The sequence below is a fragment of the Schistocerca serialis genome, chromosome 5 (genome assembly GCF_023864345.2).
Source record: "Schistocerca serialis cubense isolate TAMUIC-IGC-003099 chromosome 5, iqSchSeri2.2, whole genome shotgun sequence".
Lineage (NCBI taxonomy): Eukaryota > Metazoa > Arthropoda > Insecta > Orthoptera > Acrididae > Schistocerca > Schistocerca serialis.
In genome coordinates, this window is record NC_064642.1 from 373,562,890 (window position 1) to 373,586,280 (window position 23,391).

Sequence of the window (23,391 nt, forward strand, 5' to 3'; positions counted from 1 at the left end):
AGTACCAATGGAAGGCATTCCCACTACTGAATCAGGGTCTAGACCTGAGCCAGAATTGGAAACTGCAACCGAGAAGCTAGATCAGATTAAGATCAAAGGCTTGTCTGGAGCCCAGAGGAGGAAACTACTCGGGGAACAGAGGAAAAAGGAAGGGAAAGAATGGTTTCCTAAAGACAAGGGAAGGTAATTAAAGGGACTTGAACCTAAGACCCCCAGAAAGAAACTGTCTCAGGTTGAAGGGGATACGCAAACCCCCAATACATCAAAGATACCCCCAATACGTCAAAGACTGGTAGCAAGCGAATAAGGGAGGAATCAAAGACTCCCTCCTCCCTGGATATATGAGTCCCGAAAAAACCAAGGCAAGAAATACGGAAACAGACCTATAGTTAGGATGGCAGTTATCCAGGAAGGCTATTCAGTGGTGGCCATCACCTCGCAGGAGGAGGATTTGGTACAGATGGTCTTCTTCGAAAAGATTGGGGGGGGGGGGGGGGGGGGGGACACTGGCCCAGGACCCAACTTCAAGAGGGTCTATCTAACTTGTGGTGCCCTCATTTTTGTCTGTGACGGGGTGCACGTGGTGGAATGGCTCAAGGAAAAGGTGCCCAAAGATATCCCTGTGGGAAAATGCAAAGCTCCTGGTTAAGACTGCAGTGGAGCTTCTTAAGAATGCAAAGATATCAATAGGGGTACCAAAATCCTTAAGGGAGTCTCTCCTAAGACTCTGTTAGGGAAAATAGGGGCCCAGAACCCAAAAGTCTCGACAGAAGAATGGAGAGTGATCAACCAGAAGGTTGCACCAAAAGCACAAACCCTGGTAGTGGAGGTCGGAGAGAAGTCCCTGAAGGCAAATGTTTTTAGGGTTCTCGCAGGTCACTGTCAGGGTTCTCAAAGACTTCAAAGACGGCACCACGATGGAGACTGGAGGTGCTGCAGATTAACCAACAGCACTGTAAAGGGGCCTCTGCTTCCCTGAGTCACGGCTTGGGAAGGCAGGAAATGGACATAGCCCTGATACAAGAACCCTATTTATATAAAGGGGGTGTATTGGGCCTCAGTGGCACTGGACGTAAACTGATTTATGCTAGAAATCTAAGAAACTCCAGAACATGCATCTATGTAAGAAATGGAATTTCCTTCATGCCAATGATGGATTTCTGCTCTAGGGACTTAGTGATCATTAAAATGCAGGAATGTGAGGAAAGTATCATGAGGGAAATTGTTTTGGCCTCAGCATAACTTCCTTACGAAGACAGCTCTCCTTCTCCCTCGGAGGTGAGGAGACTGGTAGAGACTTGCCATCAGCAAGGTGTTAACTGCTGGTGGAATGTGATGCCAATGCCCACAACCTAGTGTGGGGCAGCAAGGACACCAACAGTAGTGGTGAGTACCTTCTTGAATTTCTTTTAGCTAACAACTTAAAGGTCCTGAATAGAGGCAATGAACCTACATTCAGGAATAGCAGAAGGGAAGAAGTAATTGACATAACCTTCAGTTCCATGATGATGGGCAGCTATGTCAAACAATGACATGTGGTGTCTGAGCCATCCTCATCGGACCACATGTACATTAAATTCAAGGTTGAAATGGGTATCAGATAGACCATGACCTATAGGAATCCCAGGAAAACAGACTGGGAGACATATAGGAGGGACCTCGATTTAGGCTTATCGGAAATTAAAACTGCGATAAGGAATCCAGTAGAATTTGAGGAAGTAGCAGAGGCTGTTACCTCTACCATAGTGGCCTCATATCAGGACAACTGTACAATCACCAAGAAGTGCACAAATAGGAATGTGCCTTGATGGAATAACAACTTGGAAATGCAAAGAAAACAGGTATAGAGACTGTTCAATATTGCCAGACACAGGACAATGTGCTAAATATTGTGAAACCGTTGTCAACTATAATCTTGCTATCAGACAAGCAGCAAAGGAGGTATCCCGGAAGGCATTCCATGAGGAAGTGGAGAGCACGGCTGCACAAGTCAGACTTCACAAGATTTTCACTAGAGTACCAACAATCCAGGAGGAACGTTGAGGAAGGAGGATGGGGAATATACAAAGACAGCACATGAGATGCTGTAGAAGCTCCTCAAAAGTCACTTTCCTCAATATGCTCTGCCAGACAACACAGACCAGAATGTGATCCTGGAGAGACAATGGTTCTCAGGCACTCGAAGAGAGGACTGGGAATCAGCCAAGGAGTGTGTGAACTTTAATAAAATCCAATGGGCGGTGGGAACATTCTAGCTGTTCAAGTCACCTGGCCCAGATGGAATTTTTCCAGCTCTCCTGGAACAGGCTGTCCAAGGACAGCCTAGCAGTAGGAATCACTCCCAATGTTTGGAGGGCAGTGAAGGTTGCTTTGATTCCAAAGCCAGGGAGAATTGATCATACCAAGGGTAAGGATATGAGACCAATGTGTCTGTCCTCCTATATTCTCAAAACATTGGAAAAACTGGTTAATGTATATGTTGGGGAGAGGAGGCTAAATAGGGCCCCTCTACATTCAAACCAACACACACATTAACTAGGTAAATCATGTGAGACAGCTCTCCACCAACTCATCGGGAAGGTGGAGAAAGCACTTCACTTCCAAGAAATAGTCCTCTGCACCTTCCTAGATATCGAGGGGGCCTTCAGTAACATCGATTTCTTCGATTTCATGGTAAGGGCAGCAGAGGTGCATGACCTGGGGACCACTATATGCAGGTGGACTAGTGCCATGCTTAGCAGAAGGAAGGTAGAGGCTACCACGATGAATGAAAAGATGGTAATTAACACCACTAGATGCTGCCCACAAGGAGTTTTGTCCTCTCTATTGTGGAATCTAGCAGCGAACGAACTCATTGAGGAATTAAATTCTGGACAATGGTTCTGCCAAGGATACGCACATGACCTTGTGATAGTAATACTCGGCAAATTTACTGACACAGTTAGAAATATGGCACAAGGAGGTTTGGACATTGTGCAAAATTGGTGCATGAAACAGGATCTGAGGGTTAATCCTAAGAAGACTGTTGCGGTGCCATTTACGAAGAGACATATTCGACACTCAAGTTGGAATCTAAAGCTCTCCGATTGAACCCAACCTGTGAAGGGGATAGTGAAATATCTAGGGGTTACCTTAGCTTCTCATCTAACATTGACCCCTCACATTAAGAGCATCTGCTCAAAGGCAAAAAGTACTCTAGCGAGTACTAGAAGGGCTTGTGGCAAAAACTGGGGCCCAAGTCCCAGGGGTATGCACTGGATATACACCACAGTGGTCAGACCTAGGATTTCCTACTGGGCCATAGTGTGGTGGAAGAAAGGAGAACAGCGGGTTGCAGCTAAGGAGCTTGCTAAGATGTAGAGATAACAGGCAGAATTAGCAGCACACCAACCCCTGGAGTGGAAGCCATGCTGGACATACCTCCACTACACCTTTAGGTCAAGGTGGAGGCAGCAGCTGGAGCACACAGACTTAAAACTGGCAAAAACTAGGTTTCATTCGGATATTCAGAATCACACACTAAGATAGTGAGTGAGGTAAATATAGGATTGGCTGGGAAAATGCCTGCTGACTATATAATAATTCACAACTGCTTCGACAATCCTTACAATATAATAATTAGAAGGAGGGAGCAGTGAGAAAAAACAGTTCGACACTGCACGGGGGACATTGTTTGGTTCACTGATTGGTCGAAGATAGACTAAGGCGTTGGGGCAGAGGTGTAAGGGGTTCAGCCAAGACTGGAGGGCATCATCTCTCTAGGAAAACTGGTCTTTGTATTCCAAGCTGAAATTACTGCAATCAGAGCAAGTGAGGAGAAGAATATGTGTAGGAGCTACAAGGATTGTAGCATGCTACATCTATTCAGACAGCCAGGCAGCACTGAAATCATTGGCAGCTCCTGCAGCAAGATCTAAGATTGTTGCAGAATGCCACAGGGCTCTGGTGGAGCTAGGGGGAAGCAATAGGGTAAACCTAGTGTGGGTCCCTGGCCACTCGGGGATCTGTGGCAATGAACAAGCCGACAGATTGACTAGGATAGGGGCAACAACTCCATTTATTGGACCAGAACTTGTCCTGACGATCACCAAGGCTATGATCAAATGACAAACTACGGAACTGGCTTAGGAAACAGCACGTAGGATATTGGACCACGGTCTATAAACAAGAACATGTTAAGGTAATGATGCCCAAGCCGTGTTTTAAAAGAAGAAAGAAGCTCTGTAATCCTGGGATTGAACAGGAAAGAGATCAAACTCATGACTGGACTGATGACTGGCCATGGGAATTTAAAAAAAACACGCACACGCACGCGCGCACACACACACACACACACACACACACACACACACACACACACACACACACACACACACACAATGGGTATAACTGAAGAGGACCCTAAATGTAGGATCTATGATGAGGGTGAAGAAACTGAATCACACCTAATCTTCCAATGCCTGGCAAGGGAGAGTAAAAGATACAGAATCTTCGGTATAACTAGATCTGAAGAAATTGTGTCTAACAAAAAACTGATAGAGGGACTCCTTGCACTGTTTAAGGGCACTGGTTGGCTTTACTAGATATACAGAGAGCAATACTGCACAATAAACTTAGTTACGGCGCGGGCAGTGGCGGGTTAGACCTAAGCTGTTTTAGCTTCCCTGTTAAAATCAAATCCAAAGCCCACATATGACAAAAGAACATGAACATTAACAAAATCATTTTTTGATGCTATCACTCAATGATGCTTTCAGTCCAATAAAAACTTCACAAAAATTTCTCATTTTCAAATAAGAGTTTAATACAAATGACAATAACAAAGTGTTAAAACAAATGCATTGTCAGATGAAAAGTGCAACATACATCTTAAGCAAAAAAAAGCAAACATCGATAACATATAAACTTAAGTAGGACAGTATACCGCATTATGCATTTACGTACTGCAATTTAAAGTTAAAGCAACTGAATAAATACTGAACAACCCTGTCTTTGCTGTGATTATAAAAAAAACTAGAAAATTAAATTCCAATATGTAACAATATAATGAAAAGGTAAGTTGTTACTATACAGCGGACATGCTGAGTTGCAGATAGGCACAACAGAAAGACTGTCACAAAGACTTGTGCCTATCTGTGACTCAGCATCTCTGCTATATGATAAGTAGCAACTTTCCTTTTCATAATATTGGTACATTCCATCCTGGATTCTCCATAATTTAAATTCCAATATGTGTTATTTATCAAAGTGGAATAATAGCGCATTTGTTACTGATGTTTTGTGGTTGTGTGTGTTGGATATTTTCAATGTGTTAAGTACAGTAATCACATCTGTACAACATTTTAAAGAGAAATATATAAGAAAGTATAGGCCTTCGTGTATTAAGTAATGGGATGAAACTGTGTTATTCACTACTGTTATACTACACAGCACTTACAGTAAGTTTCTAACATTATCAATATTTTATTTCATTCATTATCCAAGACTGTGTCCAACATTACTAAACAATTTACATTGTTGCTACTTTCTTCATTTATTAAAGTGCATTACTGGCCGAAAGCTCACTTTCCGACAGTCTTTTTGTTGTGCTTATCTGCGACTCAGCATCTCTGCTATATGGTGAGTAGCAGCTATCCTTTCATAATACTGTTACATTCCAGTCTCGGTTTTCCATTGTTTGATTTTGCCTGATGGCTTTTCTTCCATCCTTATCCCAGTGCTGTTTTTCTTTGTTACTATTTTCTAAGGCATTACTCTACTCGGTGTCCATCATCTTTTCTCTTCTTTTCTGTGCTTCCCGTCACCTTACAAACCTCACTGCACACTCCACTTACGAGCAACAGTATATAAACCATCTAGGTTGCGCACAACAGACGGTTACAGGACCACACTGATTGTTGGTGCAGCATCTCATGTCCCACCGTACTCCTGACAACATCATTAGTCCTATATCTTCTAATTAATCACTCTCTGTGCATCACTCTCACATATTTTCTCGTGTTATTTCCCGTACCTTTCCTGTGTAACATTAACTTTTATTTCATCCTATCAACCTGTCCCCACCCCCTCCATTCCTCCTCCTCCTCCTCCTCTCTATTCCAGTTTACACCTACTAATTTCACCTAAACTAGTCACATCTGCTATCCCCCTTCTTCACACTTATTCGCCCACAAACCTGCAACCCACATTAAAAAATTTTTTTATGAATTTTTTCTTTGATCTCATTGCGACTTCACGCCAACTTCAGTTGGTTTTCACCTTTCACTATCAGCCTTCTCCCTCTCATTTGTTCTTTTTTTCTCCTTATTTCATCCGTTTCGTCATTTTTGTGATTTTTCTTACATGTATGGCTGTACTTCTGCAAATTTTTTCAGACATAATTCTATGTTATTTACGTACTTTTGCCTGTTTTTTCCACCACCATGAATCCTTGCTCTTTCCATCTGTGCCAATACAGAAAAGTTTCCTCATCCCTATCCAGAACCCAGCCTCACATACTGTTACTGATTTGTACCTTGGCTCATGAAATCCCCCCCCCCCCCCCAAATAGACTTATGATCGAACTGCCCATCTCTGGGTGCCACCCATCCCTCCACAATGACCTCCAACTGTTAAGACACCACCAATCCTTATTCCTCACCAATATAATACTTCAAAACCATATCAATCCAGCTCAAACCACCTTGCAATACCTTCTCTCCATCCATCAAATTCTCCTGCTATACAATCCCAAATTCTGGATCCCATAACACACCCTGAAATTCTTGTTCTCTATGAACATGCACACCACCACCTAAAAAAACTCTCCATCCTGCTCACTTCCGACTCCCGCCTTTGACCACCACTTTATCACCTCCACAGCCACCTCTCCGACATCGCCCCATAGCTGACAAACGCTGTCTCTCAGACCTACTACTTTACCCCACCATCCAAAGTTACCTCCCACCACCACACAGAATCCAGATCCTAAACAGACCCAGAAAACAGTCATGAACCTATCCTCCAAAAGCCTTACCCCACAGAAGTATCAGTCCTTTCCAAAGACCTCACCTTTTGCGCCACCCACAAATTTGCAGGAGTTGGTTACAGACCACCTCTCCTTCTCCCAGTCCCTACAGTGGCAACGCTTTTTCGCCACCAATCCTAACAATTAGACTCAACCAAAGATCAATGTTGACTCCTGCTGACCAAGTTCACTCCTCGATACAAACATGATCCATCCCTACTACCCCCAAATCACCCCCTCTTAAGGTTCCAGAATTTCTTAACCTTGAACCTTACCTCACCATCATTCCCCAAATCCCTCAACATGCAAACTAGCCTTACAGTTGCATAAAGATCCGCAATCCACCACCTAAAAACTGATCCTGATCTTACAATCCTACCTGCCGACAAAGGCTCCACTACTATTTTTTTTTTTTTCCCAAACCGCAAAGACTACCTGGAAGAAGGACTCTGCAAGTTTTCATTTTTTCCATGTACAAATCCCGCCACAATGACCTCATTCCAGAAATCAGCATGATCTCCAGTCTCTCTCTTCAAATCCTTAGGCCTAACAAAGAACCTCTCCCCAGAATCCAACTCTCTCATCACCCTTACCACTCCCCCCACTCCTACCTTCCACGTGTTTCCTGAAGTCTATAAACCAAGCCACCCAGGACAACCCTTTGTGGCCACTTTCTGTACTCCCAATGAGAGACACACTGCTCTTGTAGACCAACACCTTCAGCCTATTACCTGCAGTACACCCTCCTATATAAAAGATAACAACCATTTAGTCCACCAACTCTCCACAGTTCCTGTTCCTTTACCAAATGTTGCCCTGTTTGTCACTATTGATGCCATCTCCCTTTGCAGTAATATCCATAACACCAAATGACTTACCGCTATTGTACACTACCTTTGCCAAAGCCCAACGGATTCCAAACCAACAAGCTCCTTCCTTGTCACCATGACCAACTATATCCTAACCTACAATTACTTCTCCTTTTAAGACATTACCTACAAACAAATCTGGGGTACAGCTATGGGCACCCATATGACACCATCCTACGCCAACCTATTCATAGGCCACCCGGGAGAACCATTCCTAAACATCCACCCCTCACCTGGTCCAGGTTCATTGATGACATATTTGTGATCTGGATTGAGGGTGAGGACACCCTATCCACATTCCTCCAGAACCTCAACACCTTCTCCCACATTCTCTCCACCTGGTCCTACTCAACCCAACAAGCCATCTTTCTAGATGTTGACCTCCATCTTAAAGATTGCTACATTGGTATCTCTGTTCATATCAAACCTACCAACCACCTGCAATACCTCCATTTCATCAGCTGCCACACATTCCATACCAAGAAGTCCCTTCCATACAGCCTAACTACCATGGCCATCCCATCTGTAGTGATGAGGGTCTCTCTGAGGCCTACACAGACTGTAATTACCCTCTCAACCTTGTACAAAAACAGATCTTCCGTGCCTTATCTTTCCATTCACGCACCATCTCCCAAAGTCCCACTGTCTGGCCACAGAGGAGCACTCTGCTCGTGACTCAGTACCACCTGGGACTGGACAAACTGAATTACATTCTCCGCCAGGATTTCAACTACCTCTCGCCGTGCCCCGAAATTAGGAATTTCCCACTCACTATCCTTCCCACCTCTCCCACAGTTTTATTCTTTTGCCCACCGAACCTACACAATAATTTTGTCCATCCCCACACAAACCCTGCTCCCAACCCCTTGCCTCATGGCTCATATTTCTTTAGTAGACCTAGATGCAAGATTTGTCCCATACAACCTCTCACCACCACCTACTCCAGTTTGATCACAATCACCACCTATTCCATCAAAGGCAGGACTACCTGTGAAACCAGTCATGTGAGCTACAAACTAAGCTGCAGCATACTACATGGGCATGACAACCAACGAATTGTCAGACCAAATGACTGACCACTGAAACACTGTGGCCAATAAACACCTGGACCATTCTGTAGCTGAGCACGCCACTCAACATGACGTTCTTGATTTCAGTCACTGCTTCACAGCCTCTGCTGTCTGATCCTTCCCACCGACACCATCTATTCCGAATTGCATGGGCGAAGAGAGGGGGAGGGGGCGGGGGGGAGCTCTGCCTGCAACAATATATTCTACGTTCCCATACCCTCCCTGGCCTCAACATTCATTAGTCATTGTCTTTACTCATCTAGCCCTTTCCCAGTTCCCATTCCAGAACTACATAGCCCTCTAGTCTACCAACACATCCAGTCTTTTTACTTCTCTCCTTTGCCATTGCCCCCCTCTCTCCACCACCCTGTGTCGAACTTCCCAAATGCACCTAGCTGCCCCGCCCTCTCTTCATTTTGTCCCTGCAGTTTACCACCCCCACCTTCTCCTTACCCCTCAACCAGTTCGCTCTCCCATCATGCACTGCTGCACATAGTATGGCCTCAGCTGTCAGATATTGTGGGCCTACGTGTTTCAGTTGCGTTTGCGTGCGCGCAAACATGACGTTCTTGATTTCAGTCACTGCTTCACAGCCTCTGCTGTCTGATCCTTCCCACCGACACCATCTATTCCGAATTGCATGGGCGAAGAGGGGGGGAGGGGGCGGGGGGGAGCTCTGCCTGCAACAATATATTCTACGTTCCCAAATTCTGGATCCCATAACACACCCTGAAATTCTTGTTCTCTATGAACATGCACACCACCACCTAAAAAAACTCTCCTTCCTGCTCACTACATAGCCCTCTAGTCTACCAACACATCCAGTCTTTTTACTTCTCTCCTTTGCCATTGCCCCCTTCTCTCCACCACCTTGTGTCGAACTTCCCAAATGCACCTAGCTGCCCTACCCTCTCTTCATTTTGTCCCTGCAGTTTACCGCGCGCGTGTGCGTGTGTGTGTGTGCGCGTGCGTGTGCGCGTGTGTGCATGTGTGTGTGTTCTATTTTTGAAAACGGCATTACTGGCCGAAAGTTCACTTTCCGACAGTCTTTTTGTTGTGCCTATACACCACTCAGCATCTTCCTTATATGGTGAGTAGCAACTATCCTTTTTATAATATGTTCCACTTAGTAAAGGTTTGTTTCATATTTTGTGGCATGTTTCTGTTGTATGTATTGTATAAACATAAGAAAAATTAGTCTTTGACCTTCTCCACAAATACAATGTTATAAATACTGTAGGTATACTGCATTTCTGCTACTTTCTACCATTTAAACTCTCTGGCAGCCTAAAATTTAAAGATAATTTTTTTTTTTTTTTACCAAAAACACGAAGCAAACACCAGCTTTGTGGAACTATCTGATACAACGACCATAAACTGCTGGTCCCTTAGATGTCGTCATATCTGGTTTCAACTGTATATCAAATAAATATTAAACACCTTGATTTCCATGGTCTTAAGCTTTTATTGCACGACAGCATACAAAACCTACTACTTTCATACATTTCCTTTAACTGTTCAGGTCCACACACGTTGACCTTTGTGGTGGTCTACAGATGAATTACTATGGTAGAAATACACCGAAAGGATGAAAATTTTAGACTACATACGCTTTAAAAGTTCCACTGAAGTTATGAAATGTAATACATCCATTAAAATATTGTAAATCTGGGTGTGTATAACATAAGAATCTTGCACAAATAGGAACAAAGCGTACAAATATTCTTTATTAAACAGCGACAATATTAAGAAAAGGATAGATCACTACTAAACATATAATGTAGATGTTGAGTCACAGACAGGCACAACAAAAGTACTACTAAACACGAAAGGTTTCGGCCCGAAGGCCCTCTGCTGAAATAGACTACTACTCCCCCCCCCCCAGTCAAAAACGCGAGGCCAGACTGCGAGCAACTGCACATGATGGGAAAAGCAATCTGGGTGTCGAGGGTACAAAGGAGGCTGGGGTGGGGAGGGGGAGCACGGTACTGGTTGGAAACTGTAAAGTGCTGTTTGTGGGAGCATACAGGAACTAGGTGGAGAAAGGGTAGGGCGGCCAGGTCTGGTCAAGAGGTTAGACATAGGGCGGGGTGGTGGTGGGGGATAGGAGAGAAGTAAAAAAGATACTGTGTGTGTGTGTGTGTGTGTGTGTGTGTGTGTTGAACAGAAGGCTGTGGAGTGGGAAGAGGGAAGGAATTGGTGGATGAAGGGCGATGACTACTGAAGGTTGAGGCAAGGAAGGTTACGGGAACATAGGATAATTGCAGGGAGAGTTCCCACCTGTGCAGTTCAGAAAAGCTGGTGCTGGTAGAAAGGATCCAGATGGTACAAGCTGTGAAGCAGTCATTAACATTAAAAATGTGATGGTCAGCGTGTTCAGCTTCTGGGTGGCCAGCTATTTCTTGGCCACAGTTTCTTGGTTGCCATTAATGCAGACAGAAAACTTGCTGGTTGTCATGCCCACATAGAATGGAGCACAGTGCCTTCAGCATAGCTTGTAGATCACATGGCTGATTTCACAGCTAGCACTGCCTTCGATGAGGCATGTGATACTTGTGCCTGGATTGGAGTATGTGGTGGTGGGAGAATGTATAGGACATGTCTTTCATCTAGGTCTATTACAGGGAATGAGACAGGAGGCAAGGGGTTGGGGGCAGGGGTTGTGTAGGGATGGACAAAGATATTGTGCAAGGTCAGTTGGCGATGGAATACCACTTTGAGAGTGGTGATGTGGATAAGGGGCAGAACACTCCTCATTGGTGGTACAGTCACGTGGGGTATGCTCCTCTGTGGCCGGATGGTGGGATTTTGAGAGGTGGTGGGTATCTGGAGAAATAAGGTATGGGAGATCTGTTTCTGTGCAAGATTGGGAGGGTAGTTATGGTCTGTGAAGGCCTCAGCGAGACCCTTGTTATACTTTGAGAGGGATTGTTCAGCATTACAGATGCGACAAGACCAGATGAGAAGTTTGGGATTCCTCTATATGGCCTATGAACAGGCTAGCATAGGATGGTGTCATGCGAGTGTCCACTGAAATACCTGTAGGTGATTCCTTCATAGGAGATGTAATTGTGGGTGAGGATGTACTTTGTCATGCAGAACAGGAAGTAGGTTGTAGGTTTGGAATCCATCAGGTGTTGCGAAAGGTTGTGTTCAATAACAGATAGGCCATCTGCATTAGTAATCTTCAGTTGGAATCATCTGCAACAAGCAGGGCACCGTGTGGTAAAGGAACAGGAATTGAGGAGAGTCAATGGAGGAAATGGTTGGTACCCTTTATGTAGGAGGGTAGGTTGCAGTTAATAGACTGAAGATGTTTGTCTACGAGAGCATGGATTCTCTCAGCAAGGGCACAGTAACTAGCCACAATGGGGTGTCATGGGTGATTCGGTATGTGGACTTTAGGAAGCATGTTGAAAGTAGGAGTGTAGGGAGTGGTAGGGGTGAGGCGAGAGGTAGACTCTGGGTAGAGGTTCTGGGATGGGCCTAAGGATTTGATGAGAGGCTGGAGATCATCCTGGATTTCGGGAATGGGGTCAGTGTGGCGGGGTTTTGAGGTGGTCGAATTTGACAGCTGGCGAGTTCTTCTGACAGGCAGTGCTTGTGGTTCAAAACAACAGAGGTATAGCCTTTGTCAGCAGGTAGGATTTTAAGGTCAGGATCAAACTTTAAGTGGTGTATTGTAGTTCTTTCTGCAGATGTTATGTTTGTTTGCATGTTGAGGGATTTGGGGAGTGATGGTAAGGCAAGGTTCGAGGTTAAGAAATTCTAGAAAGTTAACAGGGGGTGACTAGGGAGCAGTGGGTGTGGATCACAGCCGAAAGTACTAGTGAGGGTTCACCATTGGTTTTAGGTCAGGTCTCACTGGTAGGATTGGTGGCCAAAAAAGTGTTTCCACTGCAGGGACTGGGCGAAGGAGAGAAGGTCTTTAACAAGTTCAGCGTGAAAATTTGGGGAGTGGGGCAAAATGTAAGGCCTTTGGAAAGGAAGGTAGTGATATTTTATAGAGCTCAGGCTTTTGGAGGAAAGGTTCACGAGTGTATTTTGAATCTGTTTGGGTTCTTTCTGTAAGGTGACGGGAGAAAGATTTTGAGGGTGGGGTAAATCTAGTAGGTCTGCAAGGCAGGGTTTGTCAGCTATGAGGTAATGTGGGGGACATTTGGAGGCTGTTGTAGAGGTAGTGGGTAGTGGTGGTCTGAAACGGGAGTAGGAAGTGAACAGGTTGGAGAGTTTTGTGAGGTGGCATTGTGCATGCTGCTCTAGCTCCTGGAGAGCATGAGTATCAATATGAGAGATGGGATCAAGGAATTTGGGACTGCACAGAAAGAGATTTATACAGATGGAGGAGGTGGTACTGCAAGATATGGGCCTGATTACCATGGTTTTGCAGGACTAGGTTGGTGAGGATTAAAGACTTGCAGAATCTGAACAGATGGATGTCACTGTTGAACATCTCTGCTATAAGGTGAGTAGCAATTTATCCTTATCATAATAGTGTCATCATTTCATCTTAGATTTCCCACTGTTTACTAAATGCTGGTATATTGGTCTGAAAATGACTTTCTTCTTTTACTGTGTGCTGCAACTATTAATACAAAATCTTTAGTGAAAACTGTTTAATCATTTGTTCCCTTACCTGCTGCACAAACATGCTGAAAGCTCGTGTTGGGTCTCTGGCAGCATTTGGAGAGTGATAAATTTGGACCCAGTCTCTCAGCAAATACTCTGTTTTCTCCAAGAGCCCCGGAGGGTCATCAAATTCCCGCGCCTGTAAAAGTGGTTGAGACTATTGGAAATGTAATGCTTTCTTTGAAATTTCACAGTATCATAGATTCTAATTATTATAGTTATTACTATTATCTCTGTCTCTATACACACATATGAGGGCTATCTATAAAATAACCTCTACTTCCGTGCATCATAAGATGCAATGTGGCAAGTGGAACAGTAGCAACATTGACACACATAATGTGTCTGTCTGCTTAAAGCTGAAATACAAAGAGAGCCACATTGTTTCTAGTTCACTTACAGTAGATATTCAAGACCAATACTGCATCTGGAAATCCCAGTGAAGGTGAAATCCACTGTCTAATACACTTCTAAGGGGGGGGGGGGGGGGGGGGGAATATATTTTTCAAAGCTGTTGACACTCACTTTGAAATTTGTCCCATATGGGTATGTTTGTTGACAGCAATGAACCACTGGAAAAAACTGACAAGAAGATCGTGAAAACTGGCATTTCACAATAGCTCAACTGTCAGGCAGTTTCTGAGTTTTGTATGAGATGATACCAAACAGTTAGGATACCCCGAATTCTAAGCTCACTAGCTCTCCAAACTCAATGTGAGAACTGCACAAGAGATGAAATGGTAGTCATCCTTTGGGATGTTAAATCTATCTTATTTGTGGAGTTTATTGAACATTGAAGGATAATAAATTTTGAAGTCCGCTTTGATATATTAAGAAAACTATGGAGCCATTCAAAACAAGTGATGCTGTTTTGACTGCCACAGCCATACCTAACAATGCTCAACCACACTTACCCAACAAATACAAAAATTGTTTTGTCAGTTCAACTAGGACATTTTTGAACATCCACCCTACTGTTCAGACTTATTCATGTGATTTCCACCTCTTCATGCCTGTGCAAAAGTAGCTTTGCTCCCATGTACTAAATCAAAAAACTTAAGAAGCTGTCACAGGTGGGCTGCAATACCAGGTGGCAGAACTGTACGCAGGGGGAATTTGTTAACTCTCATTAAGAGAGATTATAAATCCTTAAATCTGAATGGTGATTATGTAGAGAAGTAATATAAAGTGTAGTTTAAGACCTTTCTAATAGATTTGCTTTGAATATTCTAGTATCTTAGTTATGGCCTAAATGGAGGTCACTTTACTGATAGCCCTTGTTATTTCATGAATAGTATAATAATGAATCAAGATTTTATAATCAACTACATGGACTTCCAGATTGTGACACATCAAAGTAAAAATAATTACAGTCTGCAGGTACTCTTCAAAACTGAGCTGGAAGAGCCATGTGAGAACACTGAACTTGCATGTTTCCACTGATATTTTTGAGAGATCTACCATGAAACAAAATGTAAGTAGGAACAAATCATCTCTTTCTAATTGCACTGATCAAAATACTAAATTTCTGGTAATTGCCCAGCATTTACGTGTTACTGGCATAATAAAAATGTTCAATACAGCAAAGAATTCTGGTCTTTGGGAGGATGAAATACTTCCTAATATAATCTAGCAACATCCAGCTACACAGCTAAGTGTAAAAGAAATAATTGGAAATATTCTGTTTAGCAAACTTCTGTTCTCGTCTTCTATAATGCACACAGTTTTCTCTCATATTCATTTCAAAGTCATGAATTGTTGCAACACAATTACACTTACTGCTATTTGTTCTCACAATAAAGAGTTAAAAAACTTATTTCTATTACACAAAACTTGTTTATATCACACAAGTGAGTGTAATGCACAACAGCAGTAACGTATTTTGCCAAAAATTGGAAACTTTTCTTATCCATAGTAGATGCGTCCAATGAGGCACATTACAAAGAAACGTCGGAAAACATGGTTAAGCAGTTGCTACATTATACACTTATTTAGATGATACAGAGACAATGCCTAAACTACAGATAAACAAAGACATTCAGGTGTAATTTCAAATGAAAAATATGAGAAGAGTAATAGTATCCCCAAATAACTGAACCATTCTATTTGATTATCATTAAGTAAAATGTCTATTTAAGCAACTTACTCTCACTTGAAGAATTCCTGAATGTATGTATGCAGTAGGTCCTCCTTGAGCTCTGTCTACCAGCATGGCTGGGTCATGATTTGCCCGTAGCAAATCAATTAGGGTAGTAAGTCTAGAAATAATCATTTGAATTTAGTCAAAATAAACTGTCAATATAAATAAGCACTTGACAACTACTGAAAATATTTCTTTCATCAAATATACCTGTTAATGTCATTTTTCACACACACACACACACACACACACACACACACACACACACACACACACGACAGACAGACAGACAGAATTAATTATGCACAAAACCTTTTCTAAGATGAAAAAGGTGGGGTACGATCTTCAAGTTCTATCTCATGCCTTGGTGAATGAAAGAAAATGTAAACATTAAGTGTAATAGGAAGCACAATGTCAAGGAGTTTAAGGTTTATCAGAATGAATGACCTAATGCTATGCAACGAAAAGTAATTTTTCTAGCTTTGTGTGAACACTCCAGATGTTAGTTTGTTGATTGTAGCTTCCCATGCTCAACTTTAAATCATTAGAACAAAGTAAGAGCCTTTCCACAGGGCTTCCATTCACAAAACATCTCTGCCCATTGTCTTTGGGCATTATGCTATAGGGTATTTGTGACACATACCATGGAACTACTGCATAAACAACAAGTTCTCAATGACTAGACAACATATTTTTACAACCCACTGCTACTTGCAACACTAGTTTCGGCCAAGTTTTCTTCTGCTGTGTACTTCAATGCAAGGCTAACATTCTTTAATAGCATGCCCTAATTTTTCTCAAATACCTCGTGTTTTAAACTGTAATCATAGTCATTAATACTGTACTCTGGGGCACTAAATTGGCTTTTCACACCTATGCTGAACTATTTTACCAACTTTACACGTTGAGCGCTTCATATCACAATAATTCACAAATATAAATACTGGTATATAAGAAACTGCAAAGGTTGTCTATAGTGATTAAAAATTCATTGTACAGTCTCTGTGGATTCCACTCCATATGAGAAGCTTTCTCACATTGGGTAACAATGTCTTTGGTAGGCTATAAATAATGGAAGGAGTAAAGTAGTAACTTGCCTAATTCCATGTGCAGGCACAATTTAATCAGCTGGGGCAATGTGTGTGTGTGTGTGTGTGTGTGTGTGTGTGTGTGTGTGTGTGTGTGAGACAGAGAGAGAGAGCGCTATTTATGCCCTCTGTCTCATTTACGCAGCTCAACGTCTGAACTATACAGCAAGTTGTTGGCTTTACCCCTTTCACTACCTGTTTTCTGAAATAGTGCACCTGTGGGTATGAGGAAGAGGAAAACCTTAAAATCAGATTATTTTTTTTTTTCCAAAATGAAGGGATAGTGCAGCAAGAAGTTGTCAAAGTACTACTCGTAAGCAGAGTGACTGTCTTTAAAGTGTTGTGGCTTTCAGAACCACTTGTTGACATATTACTTGCTGGCTTCTGTTTTGGTTCAAATGGCTCTGAGCACTATGGGACTAAACTGCTGAGGTCATTAGTCCCCTAGAACTTAGAACTAGTTAAACCCAACCAACCTAAGGACATCACAAACATCCATGCCCGAGGCAGGATTCGAACCTGCGACCGTAGCTGTCTTGCGGTTCCAGACTGCAGCGCCTTTAACCGCACGGCCACTTCGGCCGGCCTTCTGTTTTGGGTTCTTCAGCCAACGTTTTGCCAGCCCAAGTGTCAAAACTTCACCCTTTACTGCTGGTGGTAGACTTCCGTCGAGCTTGTGGCCTAAGATTATGTTAAACTGTCGTACCAACATCCAAGGTCTTTTCCTGGCCATTTCTTATTTCTCCTCTTGCTACCTGTAACACTCATTCACTGCAACACAAGAGTCCAGCATCCTTTAGCCTGAGGCTTTCCTCTCTCTTGTTGAAGCTATTGTCACGTTTGTGGAACTCTAAGGTTTCCTGAAGAAGTAGGTGTGGTAGTTCTTCACAGCAATACCTTCCATGTCTGAAAATTTTATTATGTGGTCAATCTTGCACAATGTGTGCTCCACCATAGTCATTTTTCCCACCTATCTCCAGCCTGCTATACAGTTTATGTTCAGTGATCCTGGTGTTGATTGACTGTTACGTCATTCCCACGTAGACTTCTCCCACATGTACAGGGTCTGCAGTACATTTCCAAAATTGCAAAGGAGTTCTTTTTGTCCTCTGTCAATCTGAGATATTCTTGGAGTTTCTTGGTCAGTTTGTAAATGATCTTTATGCTGTATTAGCACACTGATTCTGTCCATCATTCTTAAACAATTTTGTGTGTGTGTGTGTGTGTGTGTGTGTGTGTGTGTGTGTGTCTGCGGGCGTGTGTGTGCGCGTGCGTGCATGCGTGCGCACGGGGACATCTGTGTCCACCCTACATTTAAGCTGACAATCAGACCCATTCGTGGAGGTCTCACATGATAAGGTTTGCCAAATCTTCTAGCTCAAGTTCTCTTTCAGAGACAATGAATCCCACTTGTAACCAGGGGACCATTCCAGTAGGTGTGTCAGTGGTCTTGCAAGAGGGTTAGAGTACAGAGTATGAAATGGCATCTCTGATTTGTCTGCTATCATCTTTCACTAGCATAAAATAACTGAACCTTCTCTTCAACTATGTGCTTCCATTTGTTCACCTATAGCACTGCATGTGAGTAGCAACTTCTGTAATACATTGCAGCATACTATTAACTAACAAATAACACTGTAACAGTATGAGGAATATTTCATAGGCATCAGAGTGCTCATTTGGCCTCTCAGGTATCTTAAATTCAATCCCACTGATCACTTCTGAGACATTCAAACAAGATGTGCAAGCACTGGACCGAGCTCTGAGCAATTTCTCTTTTGTGGTATGGGCAGCATTTGAGCAGTCATGGAGTAAGATAGCTCAACAAAATTTTCAATGTCTCATGGGGTCCTGGCCACAACACTTGACCTCTATCATTGCTATGAAATGGTGTACTACACAGGAAAAATACATAATCCAATTGTTTGTGAGTGGATAAATCATGATCTTGTGACAAGGACTTAAAGACAGTTGCAGCTAAAATAATGACAAAGGGCAGTCTCTTGTGTCACAAATAGAGCCACATTTGTAACAACTCAGTGTAACACACAACGTGAAATTAAATTGTAAACCTTAAGCTTGTCAGTACAAAGAGATACGTAACAGACTTATACAGACAAAATGATACTCGTTACTTCTGATCAAGAATGTGTTTGCAATTACACTGCTCTATGTTAAAACAAACTAATAGCACACTTCTTACCCTTCAGGTGGCTGTCTAGAGTGTGTTGCAATCCTCGCAAGCATTTCAACAGTATTGCAAAAATCGCCTTCAGACACTATACCATTCAGTCTTTCATCTATTAAATACAGTTGAACTAGCTGCATCGCAAATGCTACTGCCATGTAATTCAGTCCTCCTTCCATTGAATGTGCCAAATGTAAATCATACTGTTGCAGGTTCACAAGATGCGACCGAATAAGACAATCTACAGCTTCCAAGTTGTACCTGTACTCTTCACGACACTCTGTTAGGAATCTGTAAAAAATAAAAATATTATGTCAGATAGTCAAATGTTACGAAACTGTTTTCTACAATTATTAGTACTAACACAAATGTCTAAAGCTGAAAGTAATTCTATACCAAAGCTAAGTGATGCCAACACCGTATAACAAAATTTCTAACAGTTATGCAAGACAATAATTGAATTAATTACATTTCCATCATTTAATTAAAACTAGTCTTGGCCACACCTAGGATCTTTTATTACGAACAGTTTCACGTTGCTGAAAAAATTGGGACTGGCATCTGAACTAGCCATCACTACAATACGATGGCGATTTCAGAAGCAATGGCCATATATTGCATAATAAGTGCCATATCTTATCATAATAATCTCCATCTAGTAATTATTTCAAAGGTTGGGGAGGAAAAAAAAAAAAAAAAAAAAAAAAAAAAAAAAAAAAAAAAAAAAACACTTTGATGTCCCACATGATGCCTCTCCAGAGCTACAATATCTTGATTTTCTGAGGATTTGTTAAAACGTTACAGACTACTCTAAATGAGAGTATTTGTGGAAATGTCACAACAAAAGGAAAAATTGTAATAAAGAAACCAAAAGTGAAAAACCTGAATTTATTTTCAATAAACACTTTGTTCCCAATACTATGAGGCATGATTAAGACACACACTCTTCTGACCTACTATTCACTTTTTTTTGGAAAAATAAACTATGAAAATTTGTAACTTTTTGCAAATTTCAAAATTATATTTTTAAAGTATGAATAGTCACAGGATGTTAACTGTCTTGGGGAAAAAAAAGTGGAAGGACTGCTAACTATCAGCTACGGCATTAAAGGATGAAATTCTTCAATAATTGTACATAAAGGTGAAAGAATCTGAAAGTTTTTGGTTATTTAGAAACCCCTATCCTAAATGATCTAAAAATATCATTGTACGTTAGACGGGCATTGTACTCAGGGAATGTACAATCAGAGTGGGCAATACCTGTCTGTACAAAATGTGAGAAATTTTTAGGTACGCTTAGCTCTACTCTCAAGGTCACAAAACCTTGGAACCCCTTAAATATTTAAACTGGCTGCTGATTTTAAGTAAATGTCATACAAAACTGGTAGTTATGAATCAAAACAATTACTTCATAACATTATAGTTGAGTGGGAAAACAATTACTAATCTTGTTTGAAAGCATTTTGTAACAAAAATGAGATATAGAATATTTATACCCATTTTTATTTTTGTAATATTATTCACGAATTATTATTTTCTACTGTGATGATTTTACTTCTTCATGACTTTCCATGAGTTAAAATTGCCTACAATGTTACAACCAACACTGCACTGTTGAAAAGAGTTCACTTGTTTTTCCTCCATCTGCTTCCTGAATTTGCACACGGACTAGGATGACAGTACTTGAGAAATGGAAACTGCACACTGATCTTCTGATGATTACCATTCGAAAGCATTAGCAGGACCACGAGGTGTTATACAGGAGATAGTTATATCTTGCAGCTCATGAGAGGGACTAATTATCTGTCCTACCCACTATTAATTGTCATACACACAAGAAATGAAGTGGCTCACTACAAAGTCTTCTAATGTATACTGTGGTCTATACATTTCACACACAGTAACAGGCTGCATTTTGTGGAGAACTGTTCTTGCAATGTTGTGTTACTCCAGGATGCAACCCAGTACTGACTTGATTGAATTCATACCATGGGCTTCATATAGCAGACCACTCTTCTCTCTTTTTTAAATGGAATTACATTAACATACTTTCATATACAATTACAGAGTTTCATGTGTTACTACTGTTGATATGGACTGTACAAATCCAGTATCATCTCTTATAGAATCAATAGCTTCATGCTGGAGATTAAATCTTCAAACAAGATGTTTACAGATACCTCCTACCCCACCACACACACTTTCTCCATGATCTGTTACTGAAAATATCCATTTTTTTGTTTTAATTCCTGTACTACAGTGTTGACCAAGCTGAAAGTAGTTTTTTAAATGAGATGCTGCATCATCAGTCACATTAGGAAATGCATGGGCTCTAGATGCTGTCATCAATTATCTGCTGACAGCATAGCATTCATGTGCACTGTAATGAATGAGATCATCACTGACAATAGCAAAACTGACTTTCAAGAAAGTGAGGAAAACATGTGAGGATTGATACCTGTGATGCATGAAAGTGGTAACTTTGAATTTCGTTCTGCAAAGCAACAAACCAGTTCTCTGCAAAGTCAAAATGAAGAACTAATGTGTCAGTATTCTGGGGTGTGGCTGATTTTACTTCAGCTATGGCCTGTCTCTGAATCCTCCAGATATGATTATGAGCTATTCCTTTCATGACTCAATGCCTAACTTCTGTAACAAACTTCTCTTGATCTACTGTCTTCTTTACCAACTCTCCTCCCTCCCACAATGCATAGGTTACTTCATGGTCAGTATCCTGAAGGTGTAATGCTTCAACAGTTATCACTTCAGCAGCAGGACACATTGCACACTCTTGTAATCAAAATTTATCTTGCAGCTCTTGACATATGCACAAAAGCATCAGGTCCATCTCTGTGCACTTCTTTCCTGTGTCACTGGTTACAGCGAAACAGACAAGATTCAAAGTAGTGCAGTAAATACATGTGCATAATTCTTTCACTGGCTGGCATTTAACACATTTTGATCATAAGGAGTAGAAGTTCGTGAGGTCAATTTTTAAATTTGGGTTCTCCTTTTTCATTAGGAGATATACTTCTCTTATTGATCTTGTCATTTATCTTTTACCTTTTTTAACTTTTTTGCCACTTTCAATAACAGAGGTAAACATCAGCCTGGTTAAGACTTTGGCCACTGCAATCTATCATCACTTAGGTAATAATCCACAGCAACAATAGGCATATCATCTTGCAACAGATGCCCACAGTAAGAATCTGGGCATGCCCAAATACCATGCTCATTCATTATTTTACAAGCTTCAGAAATCAAATGTGAGGAAATGGGTCTGTATTTCTGTATCTGCTGCTTAGAGTAGCTACCTGGTATCAGTGTCAGTAACTGTACCCTCTCAAGTGTAAGTGGTTGCTAAGATAGTAGTATTTAGGTTTTGAAACCACACATCACATTTCATTCACATATCATTATCTTCAGTTTCTGCAACAAGTGCATGCACATTATACACTTCACAAAGTTTTGAAGATGTTGCTTGTGTAAAACTTGTTTCAATTTCTTCCACTTTTATTTTTAGATACTGTTTTCTTCTTGTGCTTCTTACCTTTCGTGGATGTTTAAGGGAGGGGGGATATAGTAGGGGCTACAGCAAAAATGCTAACACTCAATGCATCAACAACTTCACACCCAGGAATATAAAATCTGCAATGTCTTCTTCAGTTTCACATTCGGGTGAAGGTGGTCGTTCAGGTGGGTTGTCACTAAATTTTTCTTGTAGTAAGTGTAGCAATTCCTGCACAATGGATGTGATGCTAATACCGTTACTTGAGGATCAAGATACTTCTGCAATACCTACGACAGATTTCCAACAACTGAAGTGTTTTTCACTTTTCTTATCCACCACCTTCTTGTACCTTTTTTCGTAGTCCACATAACCTCACTCTTTCACTATTGTATTTCCTCATTGATATTGTATCTAACAAAAAGTTCAAATCAAACACTAAACTAGATGTGCAACTTCTCACTCATTTTTATAAACAGAAGAGAGCTGGGATCATTGTTACCAACAGACACATTTTACACTAGAAATTCAGTGACGCAAAATACACAGAATGTTGAAAAATTTTTGTAACACTTTGCACAAAAAAATACTGCCCACTGTATTTGCACTGACTACTAACCTATTAACCAAAAAATATTTTGTATAATTCTCAAAAGATTTCGGATGGGGGTTTTCGAGTAAATAATTCATAAAAAAAACTTGCAAAAAATGCAATTTTTTACATTCGTAGTGATAAATGTTTACGTAATACAGATAGCTGGAGCGGAGAAGATACTGTTTACAATTACATCAGCTGTATCTAGTAATATGATAGAAAAGACAGCATTCTGTGACGTACTAAACTAGGGGAAAAAAAAAAAAATATTCTAAGCGGAAAAATTAATTTATATTTA

General features: G+C 41.4%; 1 protein-coding gene across 6 annotated transcripts in view; it reads right to left on the reverse strand.

Moving 5' to 3' along the window:
• Window positions 1–23,391, reverse strand: part of LOC126482339 (CCR4-NOT transcription complex subunit 1) — a 129,116-nt gene that overhangs the window by 20,704 nt on the left and 85,021 nt on the right. For 4 of the 6 annotated variants that reach the window (XM_050106415.1, XM_050106417.1, XM_050106416.1 and 1 more), the window contains exons 31-33: window positions 19,006–19,281; window positions 15,721–15,832; window positions 13,582–13,731 (exon numbers count right to left, since the gene is read on the reverse strand). In XM_050106415.1, coding sequence (XP_049962372.1) covers window positions 13,582–13,731; window positions 15,721–15,832; window positions 19,006–19,281 — 538 coding nt within the window. The remainder of the gene's footprint in view (window positions 1–13,581; window positions 13,732–15,720; window positions 15,833–19,005; window positions 19,282–23,391) is intronic. The other 2 variants (XM_050106420.1, XM_050106418.1) reach the window with 1 other exon arrangement.